General features: G+C 51.6%; 1 protein-coding gene and 1 long non-coding RNA gene across 3 annotated transcripts in view; one reads left to right on the top strand and one right to left on the bottom strand.

The window, feature by feature from the left end:
• Window positions 1–3,266, bottom strand: part of ENO4 (enolase 4) — a 27,446-nt gene extending 24,180 nt beyond the window's left edge. The window contains exon 1 of the mRNA XM_062214728.1: window positions 3,102–3,266. Within this exon, the coding sequence (XP_062070712.1) occupies window positions 3,102–3,266 (165 nt within the window). The remainder of the gene's footprint in view (window positions 1–3,101) is intronic.
• On the top strand, window positions 3,182–24,640 carry LOC133776051 (uncharacterized). Of its 2 annotated transcripts, none has more exons than XR_009868335.1 (3): window positions 3,182–3,267; window positions 18,343–18,451; window positions 19,750–24,640. It is a non-coding gene; the product is annotated as an uncharacterized LOC133776051 (long non-coding RNA). The 2 variants fall into 2 exon arrangements; XR_009868334.1 differs by having other exon boundaries at window positions 18,343–18,430.
• Window positions 24,641–25,154: the final 514 nt, after the last annotated feature.

Here is a 25,154-nt window from a genome sequence, read left to right on the forward strand (position 1 = left end):
AATGCAGGCATTCCCGAATGCTGGGATGCGTTCAGTGTTAAGAAACCTGAGGTGGGTGGGCTTTATTCCTCCCAGCACAAGGCATCTGATACTTGATGAAGACATTCAGCAGCTCTTCCTCACTTCCCGTTGGCTCATACATGGTCCCTCGTGTTCGAAGGGCCAGACTGGCAACCTTAGTAACAGCCATTCCACTGATGTGGAAAAGCAGAGACCTTTGGGAGAGATCTAAGAAAGGGACCAAAGAGGAGGAGGCTGATAGAGAATGCGCACTCCACAGGGCTGAGTGGAAGGGTTCGCCATGGCACTGCTGTGCAAGAAGCAGGAACTGGAGACAGGAGGAGGAGAAAGCGAAGGCACTCTCTCCTTGCCTCTGTATTACAGAGTACCGGGCTCTTTGTTTCCTGGTGGACCAGGTCTCTGATCAGGGTCAGGGACTTCTTCTGACACAGCCACATGTCAGCTCAGAGGGCAGGCCTGGGCGGCTAAAGCCAAAGTCAGCTGTGAAGCCAGCCACGCCCTCGGAGGTCTGGATGCTACAGTAGAGTGAGCCCCTGAATGACTTTAGATAGCAGGTGGAGACGGAGCAGTGCTGGCCTGGCGTGTCACAGTTGAGTTCGCTGAGCATCTCCAGCGCGCTACACTGTGTGCTAGCGAGGGAAGGGAACTGACGTTTTTAATGTGCTTGACGTGTACTTAAGGGAGTGATTATGTCATCTTTATCACTGTATCACCTACCAGAGTGCAGGACAAAGGATTCCTTGAGTTACATCTTCAGTGGATGAATGTCAGCCATGTCCCTGCATACTGTGTATACACCGTACTTAAATCCTCAACACAAAATCTCCATTCACCCGAGGAGCAAACTAAGTAATAAATTGTCTAAGATCACATGAGCAATGTATAATTATCTACTGCTTTGTAACTGACCACCCAAAACTTAATGGCTTCAACCCTTTATTTACCCTGATTCTGCAATCTGGGCTGGGCTCAACTCCCTTCACTGGTCATGCCTGGGGTCTCATACAGATGCAGCCCAATGTCTCAGCTGGGAGGGCTGGATCAGCCAGGGCCCAGCGGGGCGTCTGTCTCGCTCTACGTGATTTCTCCCCCTCCAGCAGGGTAACTGGACTTCCTCACGGTGCGGTGACCAGCTTCCAAGATGAGTTTAAATACACAGGCACTTAGCAAACCTCTGTTTCTATCCTGTCTGCCAAGGTCCTACTGATCAAAGCAAGGCACGTGGCCAAATCCACACTCAGAGTGGGAGGGACTCATGTAACAGAAATGTGTTCACTGGGAGACTACCCACGTAGTACTCTACCGCAGCAGGTAAGTGGCAGAGCTAAGAATCAAGCCCGCATCTGCTTGAGTCCCAATCCCAAAGGAATAAAAGGCATTGCTACTGCCAGTAGGGACCTCACCCATCCCTGAATTCCCAGGTCTGAGAGGGACAGAAGAAACGGCGTCGGAGCTGAACACAGCTAACAGACAAGGGAGGGAAGTGGAGGCCAGACCCTTCAGTTGGGGGCTCAGGATAACCAAGGGGAGGGCCGTGGGAAACTTTAAGTTTTAGGGAATTGGAAGTGGTCCAAGATAGAGGATGGGGGAGGGAGTGGGGACAAGCCTGTTACCCACAGGTAGGGTTGAGCGTTATGAACCACACACATCAGGAGTGAGATCTCACTCAGCAAGCAAGGGGAAGCCACGGGAGGTTCCTGACCGAGAGCACTGGGGTCAGACTTGAGCATCAGGAACATCACTCCGGCGGCCCCATGCAGGAGGGACTTGAAGGAAAGATTGGACGGGAACAAGGAGGGCAAAACCTAGGGCGGTGACTATGAAGATAAAAAGGAGAGCTTTCTGGCAATGCAACTCCTGCAAGTCCTTCTCGAAGTCCAAGGCAAGGCTCTCCTGCCTGCGGGGCCCTCCCCATCTCTGCATTCCTTTAACCGGCATCAGTGATGTCTCTCAATCCAGCACACACCCACGTTTCATTGTATCTTTGTCTCCAACGATTATACCTACCAGTGGCTGCTGTCCCTAACCAAGCGACAAGCTTCCAGAGAGCTGTGCAAACCAATGTCCTGGGAAGAGACTGACCCTGGGGACCGAGGGTCCAGGTGCTAGCTTGCATACGAGCACCTGTGAGATAAGGTGTCTTTGTAAAATGAGAAAATTCACCTAGAAAAACTTGCCAGAATTCCTCTAGCAAGGAAGAACAGAGAGAATGAAACCAGTGCTTGCACTGTTGCCTTCAGCCCACAACGGTTCGCAGGTGTCCGTCCACTGGATACCGCACCCTGCTGGGTACCAGGCACACAGGCCTGGGCTGATGTTTAGTTTCCTTCTGTGACTCTTGGGGAAATCATTTAAATTCACCGGGCCACGTTGATTTGTAAAACGGGAATCGTAATCTGCATCTCACGGTCGTTCTAAGGACTAAGAGCCACGAGGCCCGCAGCTCTGGGGGCTCAGTAAACACTCTGATGTGTGGGCTGAGGGGAGCATCTCCGGCCCCGGCTGCACAAGGCGCCGTCCAGAGCCCTGACAGCACCCCCGAGTCGTCACAGCTCCTTGCTTTCCCTCCACGTCGTGCCAACCCCAAGCACACTGCCCTCCAGATGCGAAGGGATCCGGCAGCGACAACAACGCTCGCGGCTTCAACCTGCAAGGTCGGGGCCAGACCTCTGACCCCGGGTGAGAGGGAGCTCACGCGCTGCCTGGGGAGGCTGCCTCGAAGAATTACAGGACACGTAGGAGATGCTATAGGAACACAGCAGGGCGACAGTCCAGAGCCCAGCGGGCCAGGCGGGAGCCGGGCAGAGGGAACCAGGCTCCAGGCAGAGGACCGCGTTCCCGCCTTGAGATCCGGACGCAAAGGGAGCGGGCTGGACGCGGCCGCAGCCCTCTCTCCAGCTGCAGCCTCCCTAGCGCCTACCCGATCGCCCTCCGCCTTCAGGGATCCCCGACCTCTTCCCCGCCAACGGCACCTGCCCGTGCGACCGAGGCCGGCCCCGATGCGCATGCGCGAGTCCGCGGCGCACGCGCACCGCGTTGCCGCAGCGCGGGGCGGCAGGGTGCGCGTCCCAGGTCCCTACCAGGTGCCCGTAGACGTCTGCGGGCTGGAGGTAGAAGGTGGAGTTGAGCAGCTCTTCCAGCCTGCGCGGGACGCCGTTCTCCTGGTAGTACTCCATCGCCTGCTGCTTCAGCTTCCGCAGCTCCCTGGCGGTCCCAGAGCTGCGGCTGCCGCTGTCTTCCCCCATGGTAGGAGATCCGAGGCTCCGGCGGGGTTTAGCCTGGGGGCCCGCGAGCGTCCTCCCGTCGCCAGGCAACGCAGCGAGATCCCGAGCGCAGATCTCGCGAGCCTTCCAGCCTTCGTTTCCTCCCGCGGCGAGTTCCGCGAGCCGCCCCCTCCTCAGTACCTGCGGCCGAGGGCTGGGCCTGGGGCCCCGCGTTCCCGAGCCCGAGTCTGGCGCTTTTCCGGCCACGTTTCCCACCGCCGGCGGGACGGGGCGGTGTCTAGCGACCCCAGCAGGCGCGCGGGCGGGCGGCCGGCGCGCTCCGGGGAGGGGCGTGTGCGGACCCCGAGTGCTCTCAGACACCCCCCCTTCGGCCCCTTAGCTGTTACCTCCTGCCCTGAGCCGGGCACAGGCGAAGTGCGTGGAGTTTCGGGGCTAAGCAGACGGGGGAGAGCCCTGCGGGGAGGTGACGGCCGGGGCAGGGCTTGGGGGAGGGAAGCTGTGTCCGCGGGCCCAGCGCCCCCCAGGTCCGAGCGGCCCCCGTGGCTCCGACCCCCAGCAGGTGCCCCACGCAGGTGCGCGGTCTGTCCGACTCGAGCAGATCCCTTAAAGGGTCGGAGCCGTGCGGTGCTCGTGTGGAGGGCGGACTCGCGCCCACTCCGGACCTGGACACGAGAGGTGACCCTCCCCAGAGGCGCGGCCGTGCTTCGCGTGGTGAGACGAACCCCACGCGCTGAACTCGCCCCGTGTTTTCTCCGCGACAGAGCGTCAGGCACCTGCCTCCCCCTCCCTGCTGGAAGCCCGGTGATGCCGGGCGCTGAGTCCGGGCCCAGAGGTGTAGGGTGAACCTTTCTACCAAGCAGGCCGGCACGGGTGCCCTGGACACCCACACCTGGATGTCCGCGTTGAGCTCCCCGCCCCCTCCATCCCCCAGGGGAGCCATGCGCAGCACTCCAGCTCTCACTCCAGCCAGACCTTTGTCCCAGCACCGCTGGTACTTCCTGAGCCACCGAATTTAGCCCTCAGCGATATTTTTCCTCATTCGGCACTTTATTCCTTAAACCTCATGACTGTTTCATTTGAGAGGGAGAGCGAGCTCCCATCTGCTGGTTCACTCCGCAGATGCTTGCCATGGGGGAGGCTGGGTCAGAACCGAAGCCAGGAGCGTGGATAGCATTCAGGTCTCCTCTGTGTGTGTGTAGTGGCAGTGGGGCACAGGAACCCAGCTACCTGGGCCATCACACTGCATTAGCAGGAAGCTAGAGACAGGGACTGGAGCTGGGTTGACCGGGTCCTCTGCTGGATCCAGGCCTCCTAACTGCTAGGCTGAGCACCCCTTCCTGACTTGGCATTTTAAAGGATACTTGAAGTGTCCCCTTCCAGAGTGTTTTGGGGTCTCCCTTCTAGAACCCGTCGGCCTGAGTGCCTTGGGAGCAGGGACTGGGTCAGTGTTGTTCAGCCCTGCACCCACAGCGGCAGTACATTATCTGACCCAGTAGATGCTCACTAAGTGGTTTTTGAGAGAATGAATGGGTTTCACACGTAAATGATCAGTAGACCCTTCACTTGCCGTCAGATGTGGGGTTGAGTGAAGAATGCGTGTAGTAGCCTGGCTGGGGCAAAGGGTTTGTTTCCAGGAATAGAGAGAATTACGGGCAGAAAAGGAATCTGGGGCAAGATTGTGAAGGGACTAGCGGCCCGTTCTGTCAGAGCGAGCACAAATTCCTGAATGCAAGATGGAAGTGGTGGGTAGCATTGATGGGTTATTCCGAACACAGGAGACCCAAGTAGAAAGTCATACAGGTTGAAGGGGCAAAACTGATGGTAGCAATGATGGATGAGATGGAAGAGGAAGGAGGGATGGAAAAGGCTTTGTGTGGCTGGATCAGGGTTGGGGAGCCAAAGGTGACGACGAGGCTGATGGTACACTCTTAGAGTTGACGGGGTAAACGAGTGGTCTGGTTTGTAGGGTTTGAGGAGACTGAAGATACTGACACATAGGGTTGCAGGTTAAAGAAAGGACGGAGGAGTCCCCTGGAGGGAAAAGGGCAGGATCTTGTCGTACTGAGACCTCACATTGGGTGCTGTGTGGTGACTCCGCGCCTCTTGCCCCCACTGCGCTTCTCCTCTCAGAACGAATCCACAGCAACAACTGGGAAGGACTGTATTTCAGACACAGGAGAGAGCAAGGAGCTATGATAAGAAACAAACAAAAAAAGGCTCAGAGGAAAGGAAAAAGTTCAAATCACACAGTCTAGGGCAGAGACTTTGGGAAATGTGTCAGGGGTGGGTGTGTGTGTGTGTGTGCGCGTGTACTGACATCCCAGAATAATCTGAGGGGTGGGTGTTAGCGTGTTAACTGCATCTCCTTGGGTGATGGAAATCACATGAGCTTTATTATTTTTTATTTGAAAGGCAGAGTTGAGTTGGGAGGAGAGACAGAGAGATCTTCCATCCACTGATTCACTCCCCAAAGCCGCAATGGCTAGACCTGGGCCAGGCCAGAGCCAGGATTCAGGAGCTTCTTCCAGGTCTCCCATGTGGGCACTGGGGCCCAGGCACTTGGGCTATATTCTGCTGCTTTCGCAGGCGCGTTAACAGGGAGCCGCATCGGAAGAGGAGCAGCTGGCACTTGAACTGGAGCCCAGAGGGGATGCCGGCGCTGCAGGCAGTGATTTAACCTACTGTGCCACAGCACTGGCCCCCACATGAACTTTAATTTTCTTCTTTTCATAGATTAGAAGTACCTGATCTTCCTAAAATGAATGAATTACTTGTACTCCTTTGGAAAATTACATTTAAAGTGTTTGAGGGGAGGGTGTTAAATCAGAGGTTACTGGAAGACTGAGGTCAGAAGAGACTACTAGGAGTTGAGTTGTTGCCTCATAGACTCATTCCATCATCTCACTACCTGGAGGCAAAGCATAAATTAATAGAACTGCTGCTCCAGTCTCATTTTGTCATCCACTCAGCCAGCCAATATTTATTAAATGCCAGGCACTGTTCCAGGCACCAGGGAAAGAGCAGCGAGTACCATCAATCACATCCCTTCTCTTCGTGGCACTTAAGTCCCAATAGCATCCAGTAGCACTTAACAATCATTGGAACAAATGACTGAAACCATAAACATAAAGGCATTTTGAGAAGTTGTTAGGCTAAGGATTTATTAATAGTCTATTAGTCTTGACAGATCCAGAGTCAATAAAATGGCCATGAATCTTCCCATGTTGAAGTTTTCCTTAGCTGTTAGGAGCACTGGGGGTGCAGCTGAAAGATACGCTCCTGCATGTGCAGATGTTGCAGTCCGCACATCCCTTGTCTGAGCGCCTCCATCACTGGATTTGTGTTTCACACTGAGACCAAATGTCCTGCGGCACCTTCAGAGCATCAGAGCTCAAAAGAGGCTGAGGCCGGTGCTAACCTCAAAGGCACCAATCTGGGGAGTTCAGGATTGGAGGGAGGGAAGGTTCCTGAAGCTCACCCACAGAGCTTGTGCCACCTCCTTTGGAAAGAGGAAGTGGTGTTGGAGAGAGGCTACAGCTCTCACTGTTAGTGTCCTGTGCGTTGTATGGTGTGAGACAGGGACTATTTTGGGGGAATGAGGAAACCTGAGTTGGAGTCCAGCTGTCCCCAAGACCTTGACCTCATCTGCAACAAGCAGGTTTGAACTGCATCAGTGTTTCCTCACCTTTTTTGAGCTTGGAAACTATTTTAACAACAAAAGAAATTGAGCCCCTGACCCTTGCCATGTAATCGTAGTTAGCTATAGTGACTGTAAGTTCAGAAGTACTTTTAGAGACCTTTATATTTTATTCATGGAAACTCTGTGCATATGAAAAGAATATTTACAGGCAAGCCATTAGTGATTTGAGGGGTGTGTTTGGAATTGTGGGTCCCCTGCAAAGTCCACAGGCTTCCCGACGACCTTGGTACAGAACCACAGAACTGGGCCTGTCCATCCTCAATCTGTCCTACTTTGTAGCACTGACTCAAAAAATACCAGGGTACATTATTAGTCTGTTCCAACTTGCTAAATGAAGCTCCCTCCTAAAGGAAATGAACCGTTCTCCAGTCTGCAGCTCTAAGATTTTCTAAGCTGTGTCGGACATATCCTAAACGAGTGAGATTGAAGAAAAAATGTTTTTTTTTCATTTTTCCCCCTTAATCTTACCCAACACCTCTATTTCAGTTGGGGCTCTAATGTTCAGAAGTGATTGTTTAGCGGTTATTTTGGGGTTGCTATCAAGTGCTTGTTAATCCCTCCTTCCTGCATTCGACATCTGTGTTGCGTATCATTTTTCATGGGGAACTAATGAACATGATTGCAGGTGCCTTTAATTACAGAATCATAGCAGCTAGAGACAGAATAGATGGAAAATGTTGCCTTTTCCTCACCTAGAAAATGGGAGTATTAATGTTAACCTTCCTCACCCAGTTGTCATGGATGAGAAATATGATTGCCAAGCTGATTACAAATATAAATAGCTGTAAATTAAGTGCTAAGGAATAATTTGACTAACAAAAAAAGGAATGTTTAATTTGTTTATTTCCTATAAAGATGTCTCCCGGAAGTAGTCATTAGCACTGTAGTAATAACAAAAACAACCAAAAAAAACCACAGCAGGAACTCCCTTTGATTGAGCTCTTTTATGGGCCTAGAACTTTATCCCAGTGAATCTGCAAAACAGCCACAGAAGGTAAGTGATCAGCCCAGGGTTACACAGTTCATCAGTAGCGCGGGTGGAGTTTGAACCCAGGCCTAGCTGGCTCCATGGCTTTGCACTTCCGGGCTGCTCCCTGTGTCGCAGAGCCAGCACCGTGAGACTCCAGCGCCCTTTCTGGAGGAGAAAGGGAGCGGGTGAGTTGCTCACAGGGAGGTGGTGGAGAAAGGGCTCTGATGGGTGCTGAGAATCTCCTGATCCCTGCTTCTCAGTCAGGGCTGCGCATGAGGATCACTGGGGATTCTCCCAGACTCCACGCCGTTAGGCTCTAAGCACCGTGTACAGACGTGTTGGCTACTGTGGCCACCATAGAATATCGAAAAATGAAGATGCTTGGGCCTTACCCCAGACCCATCCAGCTGGACTCGCTAGGGGTCAGGGCCCATGTGTGGAGGTTTTTTTTTTTTTTTTTTTTGGCAATATATGATGTTAATGTGCAAGGTTGAGAACTGCTATAAAAATTTCTCCACGGATCGTGTCAGAAGTGGAGTGGCTGAGGCTTCACCCAGGAGTGATTTGATCATGGGGACAACCACGAAGGCCTAGAAGTGTCAGGGCTTAGAATTAGCCTGTTGAGGCCGAAATCCTGACTCTTTCTGTTCCTAGCGGTGCGATCTTGCACAAACTAATCTCTCTGAGTCCATTTCCTCATCGGCTAATATTTTCATATTTTAATAGGGATTAGATTTAAAAATCCACATAGACTTCTTCCTACCCTGCCTAACATGTAGTAAATGGTACTATGGCCAGAGAAAAGGAGGGAAAGAACAATGGAATATTTTTGAGGAGCTTTGCAGTGTTTGTGAAACCTTTATTTAGTTTTGTGCAGGAATTCAGACTGAATTGAGTAAGGAGGGGAGTCCCTTTAGGACATGAAGCTAGTGGCCTCTGGAGAGCTCTCACTTCATCCTTCAGCGTTCGTTAGAAGGTTAGAAAGTTGCTGCGTAGTTTCTGGCTTGCTTCCCCGCCGAAAGCCGGAGCCGTGGTCTTACTGTGGTGGCTCGAAGCTGGCGTCCTGTCAGGGCCTGTTTCAGATTCAACCTTCTGGTCATTTGTGCAAAGGCCTTTGACACTGAAGACCAAAAGATACTGTCGGGGATGCTGCTGCTGGCAGTTTAATTGGTATTTTTCAGGGGACAGACACACACTTTCTATATGGGCAGAGTGGACCTGGAAGTAGGGCAATTATCCAGTGAGCTCAGCCAGTGAGGAGCAAAGGAAAAGATCAGGCGAAAGGAATTCTTTTTAAGCAAGCTATTTTTCCCATGTTTAAATAGATATTTTTTTTTTTACCTTGATAGAAGTCAACACAACTTAAGGGCATTGTAATGGCATAATTACAGGGCCAATAAAAGAAATATGTAAAATATCCTCACAAAGTCCAGGTTTTCTAATTTGTACTTCTTAACAGAAAAGTAGCAAAACAAATATTGTAATTGCATTTATTGTGAGTGAAGGAAGTGTTAAACGTGTTGTCCACGTAGGGGGCAGCAAAGAAGAAAGCTAGCTCCCAGTTCAGGCGCAGTTCGCTGCTTTGTCAAGTCCGGGCTAAAAATGCTTTCTCTGTGAGGCTGCAAATATCCATTTGGTTTGTTTCCTGGCCCCTGAGAGCCCTGTGCCTACCTATTTTGTTGTTGCACTTGAATGAGAGTTAATAAATTGTTTGACTTTTGTAATTAAACTTAAGAACCCGACTGAAGGGGATTTTAACTTCCCTGAAAATGTACTTTAAGTTAATCTGCTTAAGAGGAATTATCTGTTTCTTGTTAGCAAAATCCAAAGACTGTCTGCCTTTATAACTGATGTTTCTACAGGCCCGGCCATGAATCTTACAGGAATGGTAAACTTTCAAAAACTTGTTTGGGGGAACCAAAAAGCTAAGTTACCAGAAATTTTGGTGTTTCTCTTTAACTGTTGGCCATGCGCAGGTGGTGGTTCTGCTGCTATTGTGTTGTTACTGTTTTTCTGCCTTGATTTGCCTTTTGGAAAGTCACCTATTTAAGAAGTTTGAGAATTCTAGTTATTTGAGTATTTTTAAAAATATACTAGTCACAAATGCAGATTAGGAATTGTTGAAGAGTTTTAGTGTGGGGGATAAATTCTCAGGGCTTTTTAGCAAATAAAATCATTTAAGGCAAATTGCTCAATACCAATTTTATTTAGCTACACCTCTTTCTTGTGTTACAATCATATATAAATTATTATCGTTGGAGCCCTGTGCACTTCCGGAATTATTCAAGGTGACATGTGAATGAATCTCAATGTGTTAGATGACATTTTTGAGCCAAAATTTTAACAGTACACTGACGTGTGTGCCAAGAAGGGATAATGTGTGCTTGATTCTGTTTTTTAATTAAATAATATATTCTGTGATTTTGCCTTCAAGATCTTAGATGGAAAAATTAGTCGTGTCTCCTTCGTACCTGAAGGAGGAAGTTTAGTGGAAATAAGGGACTGAAACGCTGTTTCTGAAGCGGGAAGGGTTTAAAGGTGCGATTGCTGCTGCTCCATGGCCACACAGCTGTCCTTTAAGTGCCTCCGTTGGTAGGAACCTGCAGCGTCTGCACAGTTGTCCCCCGAACCGCAGCAGACCTGATGCGTCTTAGGGTAACTGTGTGTGAAGTTCCTTTCACTTGGAAGTGAAATTTGGAATACAGTATCCGGGTGCTTTCGTGTGTGTGGATGTGTCTGTGTGTGTGTAGACCAGGGTGCTTTCTTGTGTGTGTGTGTAGACTGGGTGCTTTTTCTGTGTGTGTGTGCTTTCTCATGTGTGTGTGTGTGTGTGTGTAGACTGGGTGCTTTCTCTCTCTCTCTCTGTGTGTGTGTGTGTGTGTGTATGTATAGACCAGGCCAGGGAAGCGTCATCCAAGGGTCTCCTAGCATTTCCCACTCCCACCCCTCTGCCCCCGAGGACCCAGGACTTGGTCCACGGTCACTGCCAGACTCTAGTAAAACTTTCGAGTCGGTTTATGAACAACCGACTGGTCTAAAACGTCCCTGAGCCGCCTAGGTGATGGTGCCCTGGTGTTGGCCCTGCAGCCTTACAACCTCTCTGGGCGTTTGGAAATAGAGGCGTTTGTGAAACCAGCTCAGGCGGCAGGGGAGCCCTCCAGGTTGACCTTAGATCTCTGCGCTTGCCGCATTTTTCCACCCCTGACATTTTTATAGTACGGTTCCTATTTCTTTTCGATGTAAAATCACCCCATGCCAATGAATTGCTGGGGTTTCCGTTAACTTGTGGATGTGACTTGAGCCTCTTGCCTGGTGGTAAATGCTTTCTTTCCTTTACAGCCAGCTGGTAAGGAAACATCAGGTTCCTGCACTGATTTTGAAAATACAAAACCAAAGGCTATTTTGCAGGGTGAAAACAAAGAATTATAGGCATGACTTTTAATTGAAAGACTGAATTTTGAAACGAATGCGTGTTTACCAATTTGTTAGCTTTAAAAGAAATATGGTCCTTGTGTCATCCTTTATTTACTGAACGTACAGTCGCTTTGAATTCTTAGCTAAGAGCTTTGCGAGAAAATATTCTGTTCAATTCATAATTTCTTTGTATATTCTTATAAACCTAATGCAAAATTATTTGTCTTTTTGTGAGGTTTTTAAGAAGCAATCAAAATAAATTCAAAATTATAAGAATTCCTTTAATTTATATTTTCAATGAGCTTTATCTCCAAATATTATTTGCTATATGAAAACAAAAAGAATCACCATTTTTTTAAGCTAAAAATAACTATATATAACTATACAACTATAAAGGTTTGACCTTTAGCTCACTAGGGGCGTGCTTGGAACTTTTCACTCTCTTTTTTTTTTCAAGGCTTAATGCTAAGGAAAAAAAGCACCATCTTTTTTGACATAAAACTAGCCCCTGGCCAGTGGGTCAGACACATCACACGCACACGTGCCTGTCCATCTTGGGTCAAGGCTCGGTTTTCACATCTGGGTTAGTCTATCCCGGTGTTTGGACTGTGTCTCCGACTTTGCTCTCTAAACTTGGGCTTTAGGATACACCTCCTGCCCCCATCTCATCTCATTTCAGGCTTTGTGTATGCTGGGCACCTGTGCCTGGCCCCTGGGAACCAGTCCTGCTTGTGTCGGCTACCAGGGTGCATCTGTTTCAGTTGAATATTTTAAAATAAGCTGTAACTCTGGAAGATGACTGGAGGAAGGGGACTGTGACCCGTATCAAACTGGGGGAAAAACAGAGTGTGGGAAAACTCCCTGGGCTACTTAGTGCTTTCCAACTTTTGAAAGAAAGGAAACTTTGCAGTAGGCAATTCAGAGAAAAACTGTAGGAAACAAAAAAAGCAGAGCACGGCTCTTCGTGGGCTGGGAGTGGACCGTGCTTATATAGCGTCAGTGAGGTCTCCCTGAAACACAGTGGTTGAAGAGTTCATTTGGAATGATCTTACGCTTTCTGCAAAGGCATAAAATAGTCGAATCTTTTCCTCCCTTAGCCAGTGACTATTTTTATCCAGGAGCTATAAAGCAACGTTTAGGCTGCCAGCATTTTCTAGCCAGAAAGTACAAATAATGTGCACATATTCTGCATTGAACATTTGAATATTTCAACGGGTACTGATATCCATCATCCCCAACATTAGCTTGTTATTTAAGCATAAAGGATGGTAACACTTCTGTGTGTGGACTTGTCGTGGGTGAGATACATGTCAGTTAACAAACGCGTTTACTGGGTAAATAAAGTGCTGGGGTGGACATGTCTGATTCTCACTGCCTCCGCAAATGTTCGGATCTGTCTTACAGATACGTGTTAGCAAGGAGCAGAACCCTCAGCCCTCAGTCAGCCGTGTGCCCACACAGCTGTGGTACACACATTTTTAAATGCATTACTTCATTTTTGAACACCTGCCCAACATCTTTCCAAGCCTTGTTTAGGATGAAGTTCAAACAAACGTAACCTTGGGTGAATTTCTCCCCACGAGGTCAGGTGGCCTAAAATGTGCTCAGGGCTCCGGGCGAAGCGTGAGCTGTAGAGAGGATTCTGTTGTCCGGGACCTCCCGCAGCATCACCCGGAAGCCTGAGGAGGTGCAGAAGTGAAAGCAGTCCCTGGGGCTGCTGTCAGACGCAACCTTCCTTCCCCGGGGGGAGAGCCGCGCTCTCGGCCTGCCTTCTCCTCCTCCAGTATCCAGGAACACGGAGGAGGGATGTAAGACTGTCCAAGCCCGGGCTCTCCTCTCGGAGCTCAAGTAGCAGACATGGCCCTGGGGAGGCTGGCCACCTTCCTCCCCTGCCTCCTCCACCCAAGTAGCAGACATGGCCCTGGGGAGGCTGGCCACCTTCCTCCCCTGCCTCCTCCACCCAAGTAGCAGACATGGCCCTGGGGAGGCTGGCCACCTTCCTCCCCTGCCTCCTCCACCCAAGTAGCAGACATGGCCCTGGGGAGGCTGGCCACCTTCCTCCCCTGCCTCCTCCACCCAAGTAGCAGACATGGCCCTGGGGAGGCTGGCCACCTTCCTCCCCTGCCTCCTCCACCCAAGTAGCAGACATGGCCCTGGGGAGGCTGGCCACCTTCCTCCCCTGCCTCCTCCACCCAAGTAGCAGACATGGCCCTGGGGAGGCTGGCCACCTTCCTCCCCTGCCTCCTCCACCCAAGTAGCAGACATGGCCCTGGGGAGGCTGGCCACCTTCCTCCCCTGCCTCCTCCACCCAAGTAGCAGACATGGCCCTGGGGAGGCTGGCCACCTTCCTCCCCTGCCTCCTCCACCCAAGTAGCAGACATGGCCCTGGGGAGGCTGGCCACCTTCCTCCCCTGCCTCCTCCACCCAAGTAGCAGACATGGCCCTGGGGAGGCTGGCCACCTTCCTCCCCTGCCTCCTCCACCCAAGTAGCAGACATGGCCCTGGGGAGGCTGGCCACCTTCCTCCCCTGCCTCCTCCACCCAAGTAGCAGACATGGCCCTGGGGAGGCTGGCCACCTTCCTCCCCTGCCTCCTCCACCCAAGTAGCAGACATGGCCCTGGGGAGGCTGGCCACCTTCCTCCCCTGCCTCCTCCACCCAAGTAGCAGACATGGCCCTGGGGAGGCTGGCCACCTTCCTCCCCTGCCTCCTCCACCCAAGTAGCAGACATGGCCCTGGGGAGGCTGGCCACCTTCCTCCCCTGCCTCCTCCACCCAAGTAGCAGACATGGCCCTGGGGAGGCTGGCCACCTTCCTCCCCTGCCTCCTCCACCCAAGTAGCAGACATGGCCCTGGGGAGGCTGGCCACCTTCCTCCCCTGCCTCCTCCACCCAAGTAGCAGACATGGCCCTGGGGAGGCTGGCCACCTTCCTCCCCTGCCTCCTCCACCCAAGTAGCAGACATGGCCCTGGGGAGGCTGGCCACCTTCCTCCCCTGCCTCCTCCACCCAAGTAGCAGACATGGCCCTGGGGAGGCTGGCCACCTTCCTCCCCTGCCTCCTCCACCCAAGTAGCAGACATGGCCCTGGGGAGGCTGGCCACCTTCCTCCCCTGCCTCCTCCACCCAAGTAGCAGACATGGCCCTGGGGAGGCTGGCCACCTTCCTCCCCTGCCTCCTCCACCCAAGTAGCAGACATGGCCCTGGGGAGGCTGGCCACCTTCCTCCCCTGCCTCCTCCACCCAAGTAGCAGACATGGCCCTGGGGAGGCTGGCCACCTTCCTCCCCTGCCTCCTCCACCCAAGTAGCAGACATGGCCCTGGGGAGGCTGGCCACCTTCCTCCCCTGCCTCCTCCACCCAAGTAGCAGACATGGCCCTGGGGAGGCTGGCCACCTTCCTCCCCTGCCTCCTCCACCCAAGTAGCAGACATGGCCCTGGGGAGGCTGGCCACCTTCCTCCCCTGCCTCCTCCACCCAAGTAGCAGACATGGCCCTGGGGAGGCTGGCCACCTTCCTCCCCTGCCTCCTCCACCCAAGTAGCAGACATGGCCCTGGGGAGGCTGGCCACCTTCCTCCCCTGCCTCCTCCACCCAAGTAGCAGACATGGCCCTGGGGAGGCTGGCCACCTTCCTCCCCTGCCTCCTCCACCCAAGTAGCAGACATGGCCCTGGGGAGGCTGGCCACCTTCCTCCCCTGCCTCCTCCACCCAAGTAGCAGACATGGCCCTGGGGAGGCTGGCCACCTTCCTCCCCTGCCTCCTCCACCCAGATGGCCAGATTCCAGCGCTGCCTGGTCACTCTCTTGCCCTCTACATGCCTTTCTTTACCAGTGGGCTTTGGTTTCTGGCCTGCTCTCTCCTGTTCTTGGCTGCAGGGCTTAACCTACCTCTGTGTTAACCGCCCACCTGACAAAGCTTCTAGAAGTGATCCGTTGTGCATCTATTTGCCATTATGTGAATCGTGTTAAATTATTTTAGAGAAGGGTCTCAGATCCAGGTAGAACTTTTGGAGTAATTTAGTTCCACATTGTATTTAGTTCTATTTTATCTAATTATAAATCTATTTAAATATCTACGGATATTTAGGGATACTGCAAAAAGTTCCTGGAAAATGGGATTAAAAATAAGTTTAATTTGGTGCAAAAAAAGCTGAAATCCTTGCATGTTTTTTCAGAATACACATTTTCAACAAACTTTTTGAGGACATTGCCTATGCATGAATTGCAGAATCTTTTGCACCAAAATAAACTCTTTTTTTTTAATTCCATTTTCCATGAACTTTGGGAAGTACCCTTGTTTCATTTCCAGACAAAAATAATATCTTCTAATATAAACAAATAGAAAAAAAAATTAAGCTTCTGGTTAGGGGCTGTTTACATAATTCTTCATATCCGGGAACCAGTTTATTTTATGAGTGTGATTTTAAAGAATTTCTTTTTTATTTTTTTGGCATGTTCCTTATACATAAAGGAAAAATAACTTTCATTATACACAGTATATGTTAGTGTGTGTGTGTTGCTGCCCTAACTGAAGATCATGTGCAGTCTGAAATATTAAAAGACTTTAGAATCTCAGATCCTCAACTCCCAAGAAAACAAAATGCTGTACCTACACATGGACCTTGTGTACCATGTCCTTTGTCACAAGGTTTGGTTAGAAAGTTTTATGGGGCGGATTGTCAGCGGCCCTGGATAGCGCAGTCCCCTGCATACCCTCTTTGTCAGAAAGCAGGCATGTGTTCTGCCCTTTTATAAAATATGATAATGAGCACATCCTGTGCGATTCCTGCGCCAGCTACAAAGAGCATGCATGGCTCATCCTGGTGAGCGGTGACTCACCTGAGGCTTTGTTCCCACATAGGTAACGTGTCAGCGTGGTGCACAGCGAGTGGGGCTTCCCCCAGCTAGGCAGACAAAGTCTCATTTAGGAAGGAACTTGGGCTTTCGCCCGTCAGAGGCAAGTGAAACCATGGCCAGCAGCTATCTGCTTCGCTGACAGGTCCATGCCTGTGACAGAGCGGTTTTCCCCCAGGTGGACGACTCCCTCGCGTTGGTGTGGCAGGGACTATTCAATAAAGCTGTTTGTGAAAGCCCCTGAAGTGTGCGGTCTGCATTCCCACGGCGTGTCACTGCTGCCGCCAAGTGACAGGTCTGAAAACTCAGCAAATCCTCCCCCAGAGCGGAGCGTCTGCTGGCCTCCTGGACAAAGATAGCGCCTGCTTCTGAGAGCAGAGAGGACGACTCCTGCCTGTCGCTGGACCACGTGGGCGGCCGCGGCCTTCCCGGCTTCTGAGACGAGGACCACCTTGGGGGTGGAGAAGAGGATTTCCGTCTCTGAACCACTGTGTCTCGTTTTTTAGGATTGCAGGGGGTTTTGTGTTGTTGGTCTGTTGGCTTTTTTTCCCCCCCCGTTTGGTTACTTGCCTGCCATCGCACACAAAAATCCTATGGGAAGGAAATTCCCCGTCTTAAAACTCCATCAGTTGCACCACAAACTTGTAAGTGCAGGAACACACAAGTCCTTGGGCTGCATGCAGACTGTTCCCTTTAGCAGGCGCATTCTTGAACGGGGCTAAGAGCTTTTCAATTGCTGTGACATTTTCAGCCAGGGAAGGGGGAGTCGTTGCAGCGCAATGTTTTACAGGCAATTACTTTATATGATCAATGGAGCAATTCCCCTTCCAGAATGGAACCAAAGCGATCAAGTTAAATCATTAAAGAGAGAAAGAGAGAGCCGGAGAAAGGATTCATCTCATTAGCAGGTGCCAGTGCTGCCGGCGCGGCGGCGGCCGCGCCACAATGTCACTGGCCCTTTAAGACAATGACTGTGCCCCCCTCCACTCTCGCGGGGACCCCCCCCCAGCTGTTGACAGGTCTGAACCTCCAGAGCAGCCCATTGTGGCCGCGGTAGGAGGCACCTGCAGAAAATGTGCCAAAACCAGGCGGGGAGCGAGAGCTTTTCAATGGGCTCCGCAGCTGGAGCCGAGAGGCAACACTAAACAACTGGGCTGGGACCAGGCATGTGACGGGAAAGGGGTCAGAACCAGACACCTCCCAGAGGCTTTCTGAGCGCCGTGCCTGCGCCTTCAATTTGCTGACACCGCCGCGCCGGCTTTTCTCGATTTGCTTAATATGCTGAGGTATTTAGCTTAAAAGCACCACACGCTTCATCACGGTGAGCCGCTTCATCACGGTGAGCCGTTCGCCCCTTCCCCATTTCCTGTTATTAGGGGCATTCCCCACTATTTTCCCTCTCGGCCCCAAACCAAGATTGTTTTCTTAACGCTTCCCTCTGGTGCCCGTCCCAGGCACACTACTTGCTTGGTTTTACCCGTCTCTAATCCAAGGACGAGCAGAAAGTCCCCGGATGAAGGACCCGTGCTGCCTCTGGGGACACACATGCCGCTGCTTTAGGCCCTTCGGGCTGGAGGGAGCATTCTTGGCCTCACCGTGCTGCTTCTGTGTGCCCACCCAGCTGCCGCTGCTGCCATGGCATCTGGACACGCCGCGCGGACAGGGGACGCTTCCCTTCTCACTGTGTAGGCTCCGCCACAGGGGCCAGCAGCGAATGGAGCTTGGGTTTTAGGAATTTGTTTGGCACCCATGCATTGTCTACAGACCCCTCGGGAATACGGGATATGCTGGGGGCTTGGAGAACGGGGGACACATTCCCCATGTTGTCTCTGGGATAAATGGGAGGTGAGATCCTGGCATGGTTCTGCAGCTTTGGCAGCTCTTGGCTGTAGCTCCTTGCGTTCACACAACTCTCCACGGTTTCCATGAAATTTACATGTGTTTTCCTCTCCCTTGACACAGTAAGGCATCAGCGACGCCCAGGGCTCAGCCCAAAGCCACACAACAGGTGATGAGTGCAGGCCCCCCCCCCCCCCCCGCACCTTTGCTTCTCTCCCTCTGCCCAGTGCCGTCTCTGCAGACCCTCAGCGGGCTCGACTGCACACAGAGAGAGCCACGTGGGGAGAGACGCAGCGGTGTTGTCCATGAACTCTCTTTCCCTCCTGCAGATGGAGAGTGTCACCGTGTACGGCCTGTGTGGGTGCAAAGCCAGGAGCAAGACGAGGTGCGATGCAAGGTGGGAGAGGACGGCTTCAGGTAGGAAGCCAGCTGAGGCGCGTGAGTATCAAGCTGGCCTCAAACCATTCCCCAGAGCCCTGCTCCTCCGGAGAGGACCCTCGTCCGCTAAGACGCTTGCTACACTGCTGCCGCCGCCGCAGAACCTGCAGGATCTGATCGGAATGCCGACACGTGGGAAGAGGGTTGGGAGAAAGCCTAGTTCAGAGGCAGGAAATAAAAGTCGATCCCCACCCACCTCCCCAGAGCCTGGCCTTGCTGCCCACAGGGACAGCGGGAGCAGGGTGGCCTCAGTCTAAGCTGCTGGGCCCCTGCTGTCCGTGCTCTGCCCTGGTGGCCCTGGGAGCTCATCTCGATTCGGGCCCGTACAAAGGCAGGAAGCGATGGGCGCCGTTCATCTGAGCTTGTTTATGCTTTAACGTGTCTCTCCTCTCGGGGACTGGCCCTCTTCCTCCTCCTTCCTCCTGGCTCCCTCCCGTCCTGGAGAAAACAAGTGGACTATTCATGTAAAAAGAGAGAGAGTGAGAAGGGAGGGGGAGATGCCACCGACAGACTCCATTGAAAGGCACTGGCTGTTCATTTACATTCACACTTTTTAAAAATGTTAACTAATGATGTTAAATGGTTTGCCAAAGGTCCTGGCAGGTCAGTTGTAGAAGTGTCATTTCTGCCTAATTAGGGCTCTTGTGGCTGCCCGGGCCAGCCCCCCGGTGCAACTGGTGACAAGCGAGAGCTGACAGCTTCAATTGGTGCCAGGAGGAAGGTTGGGCCGGTCATGTTTTCCAACTCAGCCAGGTGTTTGCTGAATGGGGGACAGGGCTTGGCGAGATCTGAGCGCCTCTATGATCCTTTTTCTTTCACCGGGCCCTCCCAAGTCCTTCCCCTTTGCCTGTCTTGTCTTGTGTCAAGGTCAAGAATGGGCTTTGCTAAATCAGCAATTTGGGTTATCTCTGGGAGGTCATTAGCAATCCCCAGCCCGGACATCTCAAGTGGTCTCAGACCCCAGATGCTAGGTTTTTTTTTTTCACCCTAAAAATCAGAGCGTGGTGGTGGTGGTGTGGGGGTGGAGGGAGGGAATGCTTTAGGTGAAAGGCGATAGTAGGAAGAAAACAAAACCAAAAAAACCTCCCAGAAAACTGGGCAACCAAGTATTCAACTTCTGAACACATTCATCATAGTAAACTTGCTTAAGAAGAAGAGAGAGCTAACTGTAGCATCCTGATCAGCGCTTAAGAAATTGAGAGAGAAAAGAAATCCTGTTAGGTTCAGTGGGATATGCAGTAGCTGTCACCTAGTAGGTGCTCAATAAATAATTTATTGTTCAATTTAATGTTTTTCAGGAGAAAAATTACTGTCTGAAACACAAAGAGTGATGATTGATAGAGTTGCTGCGATTTTCCAGGCCGGCTTTAGCTGTCCCTATGATGCTTTGAATTTCTCCGTCGATCATAATGTACTCACTAGGTTGGAGTCCAACGCTATGGGTTGATAGGATCATCTTGTTTTCTGTTTTATTTATTTTTCAAAAAACAAGTTAAAATAAGCAAAGTACCACCAGTGCTCAGTGTTCAGCAAGCCCAGAGGCAGTGCCAGGGCCATGATGAGACGTGTGCGTCCAGAACTTGGACTTGACGCGCTGGTGGGTCTGGTGGGATGGCAGCACTCGCTGGCTGGCCCAGAACTGGACGGATGCCCCAGTGCTTGAACACACACACACACACACACGTGCGTGAGCGGGTCTGTGAGACCAGGCATGCCACGGGCATTGAAGGCCAGGCTGTGTTACGGGGAGACAGTGATGCGGGGAAAGCAAGGTACATTTTGGGAAATCTGGGACCAGATCCAAGGAGTTTGGTTCTGGGAAAGAGGGGCTGTCTCAAGTAAAGGTTGCCTGGAACTTGGGGTCTGTGGCTTCCATGGGGCCAGGGAAATAGATTGCTCACGCCTGCTGGTCATGTAGGGGTATGCCTAGGACGATACCTGGGTGCCCGGCAGCATGGCCGGAGTGCTTCCTGGCTCGGGACCCCGTGTGGTATCTCAGTCTGCTGGTGGGTGAGCCACCGAATGAAGACAGGCTGGCCCGAGAGGTACCCAGGACGTGGCTGAGCACAGAGAATTAGCAGCATCCGCTAGCCGGCCAACCTCACGGGTGACCCGTGGGCAGATTGATGGAGCCATCCTTTCCCACAGTTGAGTTGCTTGTCCCAAACCGTTTCCCCCAGGGACCTCTTTTGTCACTAACTGCCCTTAAAAGACCCACTTTGCATTTGTGTCCTCTCTCTGTTCACCCCTCTCATGCCACAGTGCGTGTTCTTTGTCCTCTTCTTTGGTGACCTGCGTGCCTCTTGCTGCTCCTGCAGACGGCTGTTTCCCATGTATTCGCACACACACTGCTCCTGTCCACTTTAGTTCCAGTTCTAAGCCCCGCCTCCACCCCGCCTGCTGTGAGTCCTGACCTGAAAAGCTGCCGATGCTGCTGTGTAGCTTAGAGGGCAAACCACCGTTCTGTGGGTTCACGAGTGGCCCCCTAGAAGTCTCCGTGTGCGTGTGAGGAGGAGTACCGAGCAGTCATCCTGGAAGACACGAGTGCTAAAGAAAACCTTCCACGGCAAGCGGTCAGCCTGGAAAAGTGGGCCAATGAGCTCCTAAAACTAAAGCGAAAGGCTTTGGAAGACTTGCCACCAGAGGCAAGCCCTTGTGGGTGGCAGTGGGCCTCTGTTCTGTGGCATTGATGTACGGCCACGCGCCCCTTAGCGATGAGGCTGCACTCTGAAAAATGCGTCTTCGGATGTGTCCTTGTCAACTCCCAGGGTGCACAAACCCATGTGGGGTGACCCCCTGCACACCCAGGCTGCCGGACGCTACCTCTTTCTAGACCCCAAAGCTGGGCAGCCTGTTCTGTGCTGAGTTCCGTGGGCGGTGGCAGTGCAATGGGAAGTGTTTGTGTTTCTCAGCGTGGAAAAGGTGCCGTGAAGAGGCTAGGGTTTTTGAGCTGCGTTGTGTGGGATCACCATCACACACGTGGGCCATCCCTGATCAGAATGTTGTCACGTGGCCTGTGACCGCTCATCACCATGGTGACCCTGCCAAGGTAAAATTCTGTTTGGTTGAAATTACCCTGCACCCTCTAAAAAGGCAAATCTGATTTTGTTACTCTCTCTTTGAGGGTTTTCTTGGTGGCCCTTCCAAGTCTAGTCATGGCTCTTCTTCGACCATGAACGCTTGCTCTGGTTGTGTTGATCCACCAGCAGTGGCCTGGACATGCTGGGATGCTTCATGCCTCAGGGCCTTTGCACAACCTCCGTCCTTGGAATGAATGCCCATTTTCCCTTTCGTTCTTCCTACAAACACCTGTTACAATGAAAGCCTCACCTCCCTATCAAACCCTCCGAGTCTGCTCTTGCCAAGTTGGGTTGCCATGCTTTCTTCCATCCTGTTCAGAATGCTGTGTTTGTCTTGTAATAGTGGTGGCAGCAGCAGTAGTGGTGCTCGTGGTGCTAGTCATGGTACTACTAGTAGTAGTAGTATCAGTAGTAGTAGTAGTAGTAGTAGTGGTATTTCCCTTCTATTGAGATCCTCTGAGTGCCATCAGTATTTCTGCCATTGTAAGCCTTACCGCCCTATGCCAAAGGTGCAGCTGTATTTATTATTTATTGTACAAGGAGGATCCTGAAGCTCAAGTTGCACTGTTGATGTCCCGTAGCTTCAAAGTGGCGGAGCCAGAACCTGAACCCAGTCACTGTGGCCCCAGTTCACATTACCCAGCATCTTCAATACAGAACCGCCAGACCATGCCACTCGGATTATAAACGACCACCTTGCTGGTAGAGAGGTACAGTTTGGTTTTCAGTTCATCTCCTGTCTAGATGGCATTTTCCTTGTGGTGAGTGACACTCACTTTGTATTCTTGTGCCTACCATAGGGCCCACACATGGTAGAGACTCAGTGTGGGCTGCATTTAATACAGTGGAGTTGAATTGTTCTAAATATTTCTGTATACGTATACAGGTATACATTCTCTCTCTCACTGCTTCTCCTGCTCTTTCTCTATATGTGTATACTAGGATGTTTCCAAAAGTTCATGAAAAATGGAATTAAAATGTTTCAGTACAAAAATGGTTTGAAATCCATGCATACTTTTTGTCACAAGAAGTGATTTTCATGAACTTTTTGAAGACCCTTTGTGTACATGGATTTCAAAATTTTTGCAACAAAATATTATTTATATAATTTATTTATTTGTTAGACAGAGAGAGGTCTCCTTTCTGCTAATTTACCTCTTTAATGTTCACCACGGCCAGGGCTGGGCTGGGCCAGAGCTGGGAGCCCAGAACTCAAACCAGGTCTCCCACGTGGGTGGCAGGAACCCAGCCACTTGAGCCATCACCGCTGTCTCTCGGTGTCTACATTAGCAGGAAGCTGGAATCAGGAGCCAGAGCTGGGACCTGAACCCAGCTACTCTGATGGAGGACATGGGCTTTCTAACCACTAGGCAAACTGCCTACTCTTAGACTTATGCTTCAGTTCTGTTTTTTGGAATTACTCTTGTATGTACACAATATATGCACATGTCACACACACACACACACAGGTGTGTAGACATGCGTTATGTGGAATCTTCAACTCTTAATTCTGAGCTGACCTTGTTCCCCTAGGCGGTGGATGAGACAGCATGTATCTGGGCCTGCATGTCCCTGACGACAGACCTCCAACCTCTTGAAATTCTGCCGTCACGTGCCGTATCATGGTTAGGTCAGATCGCTCGTGAGCAGAGAGGGAGGCCTGGGTAAGATCGAATCCACGAGTGTTCTCCCTCTGGTCGTCTCAAGCGTAAGGGTGGTGCGTTCTGTTCCATCCAGTCGCTGAGCTCGCTCACCGTGGTGCACGTGGGTTGCAGCGACAGGCACCTGCGGGAGCTCTCCTGCAGTGGACCGTGTGTTACATAAAGGGGAGACTCTACTGAGCCCACACTGAAACCCTGCTCACCACAGGACCAGGGCTTTGCCAGGACTTGGAGGCAGTCATGAGATCGGGGCGGGGGTGAAGGTTCATTTGCAACCAATTCAAGGGCCACAAACTCACCTGCCCTTTGGAGTCCGGCCTTGTGCAGTTGCATCACTGTGTACCAGCACTCAGTTGACATTGACTGGGTCACATTTGTTTACGCTTTGTGCACATGAAACCTTTTAAAATTAGATTCTAGAACTTTTTAAAATATTTATTTATTTGAAAGGCAGGCAGAGATCTCTTCCATTTGCTGAGCCACTCCCCAGATGCCCACAGCAGCCAAATCTGGGCCAGGCCGAAGCCAGGAGCCCAAACTCTGGGTCTCCTGTGTGGGGGACAGGGACTCAAGCACTCGGGCCATCTGCTGCCTTCCCAGGTACGTTAGCAGGGAGCTGGATTGGAAGCGGAGCAGCTGGCGTTCCAGGATGGGACGCCGGAGTCCGAGTGGCAGCCTGAGCTGCTGTACCACACCGCCAGCCTGAGATTCTAGAACTTTAAGAGCATCAGGTTCTCCTCTCTTCTTCCGAAATGATTCAGTGGCCATGGGTGAGCCCACCCAGGCCGTCCTGCCTTCCCACTCCCACCGCCCCGTTGTGCCCCTCATTGTGCCCCTCGCTGGCTCCTTGGCTTCGTTGCTCCCCTTCCTGGGACCCTTCCTGTTGGCCTCTCCAGATGCTACACGTCCTTTGAGTACCTCTGGCGCCTGTGGCGATCTTACTCCTTCCTGCTTTGCTGTGGGTTTGCAGTCATGACCCCTGCCAAACATCTGTCTTAGCACGCAGAACTCTGACAGTGGTGGGGCCTGGGGGGACCACGGGACAGATTGTGCCAGTGTCTGCGTCATTTTTCAGACTGTAGTAACAGTGAAAATTGCAGAGCCAGTGAGCTGGTACTTCTGCAAGAGTAGAATGTTCTGGAAATGTCCTGTTTTAAGAATATTTGTAAATATTTAGTAATCTTCCATGAAAATAAAAGCTTGTGGTCATCCAAAAAAATGCTTTTCTGAATTATGTCTTTGTGTGTCCTTGATACAGGACTGGCTTGGACACGGTGCCCTTTGCAGTCCCATTCACTCTCCTGTGTTCGATGCTCTGCTGTCACCATCTTGAATTGCTTCCTGCAGTTTTGCGTTGCACTGGGCCACACAGATCCCATAGGTGGTCCTGCCTTGGATATGCAACCCTCCCCCCACCGCGATGTGATGTATGGAGTTTATAGCATTAACTCTCACTGCAAACCCATCTGTTGGATCCCACTCCAGGCAGTGTGGGAGGCTGGGCCGAAAGAGAGGGCAGGTTGGAGGGGTTGGGGGCCTGAATGCCACTTTGCCCAAGGTCAGCCAGGCCTAGCAATGTTCTTTTTTTAAAAAAAAGATTTATTTTATTTATTTGAAAGAGTTACAGAGAGAGGTAGAGACACAGAGAGAGGTCTTCCATCCACTGATTTACTCCCCAGATGGCCGCAATGGCCGGAGCTGCGCCAATCTGAAGCCAGGAGCCAAGAGTTTCTTCCAGGTCTTCCACGTGGGTGCAGGGGCCCAAGAATTTGGGCCATCTGCTGCTGCTATCCTAGGCCACAGTAGAAAGCTGGATCAGAAGAGGAGCAGCCGGGACTCAAACCAGCACCCATATGGGATGCCTGCGCTTCAGGCCAGGGCTTTAACCTGCTGCACCACAGTGCCAGCCCCAGCAATGTTTTTTGTTTGTTTGTTTGTTTGTTTGTTTTTGACAGGCAGAGT

The sequence above is a fragment of the Lepus europaeus genome, chromosome 17, assembly GCF_033115175.1.
Source record: "Lepus europaeus isolate LE1 chromosome 17, mLepTim1.pri, whole genome shotgun sequence".
Lineage (NCBI taxonomy): Eukaryota > Metazoa > Chordata > Mammalia > Lagomorpha > Leporidae > Lepus > Lepus europaeus.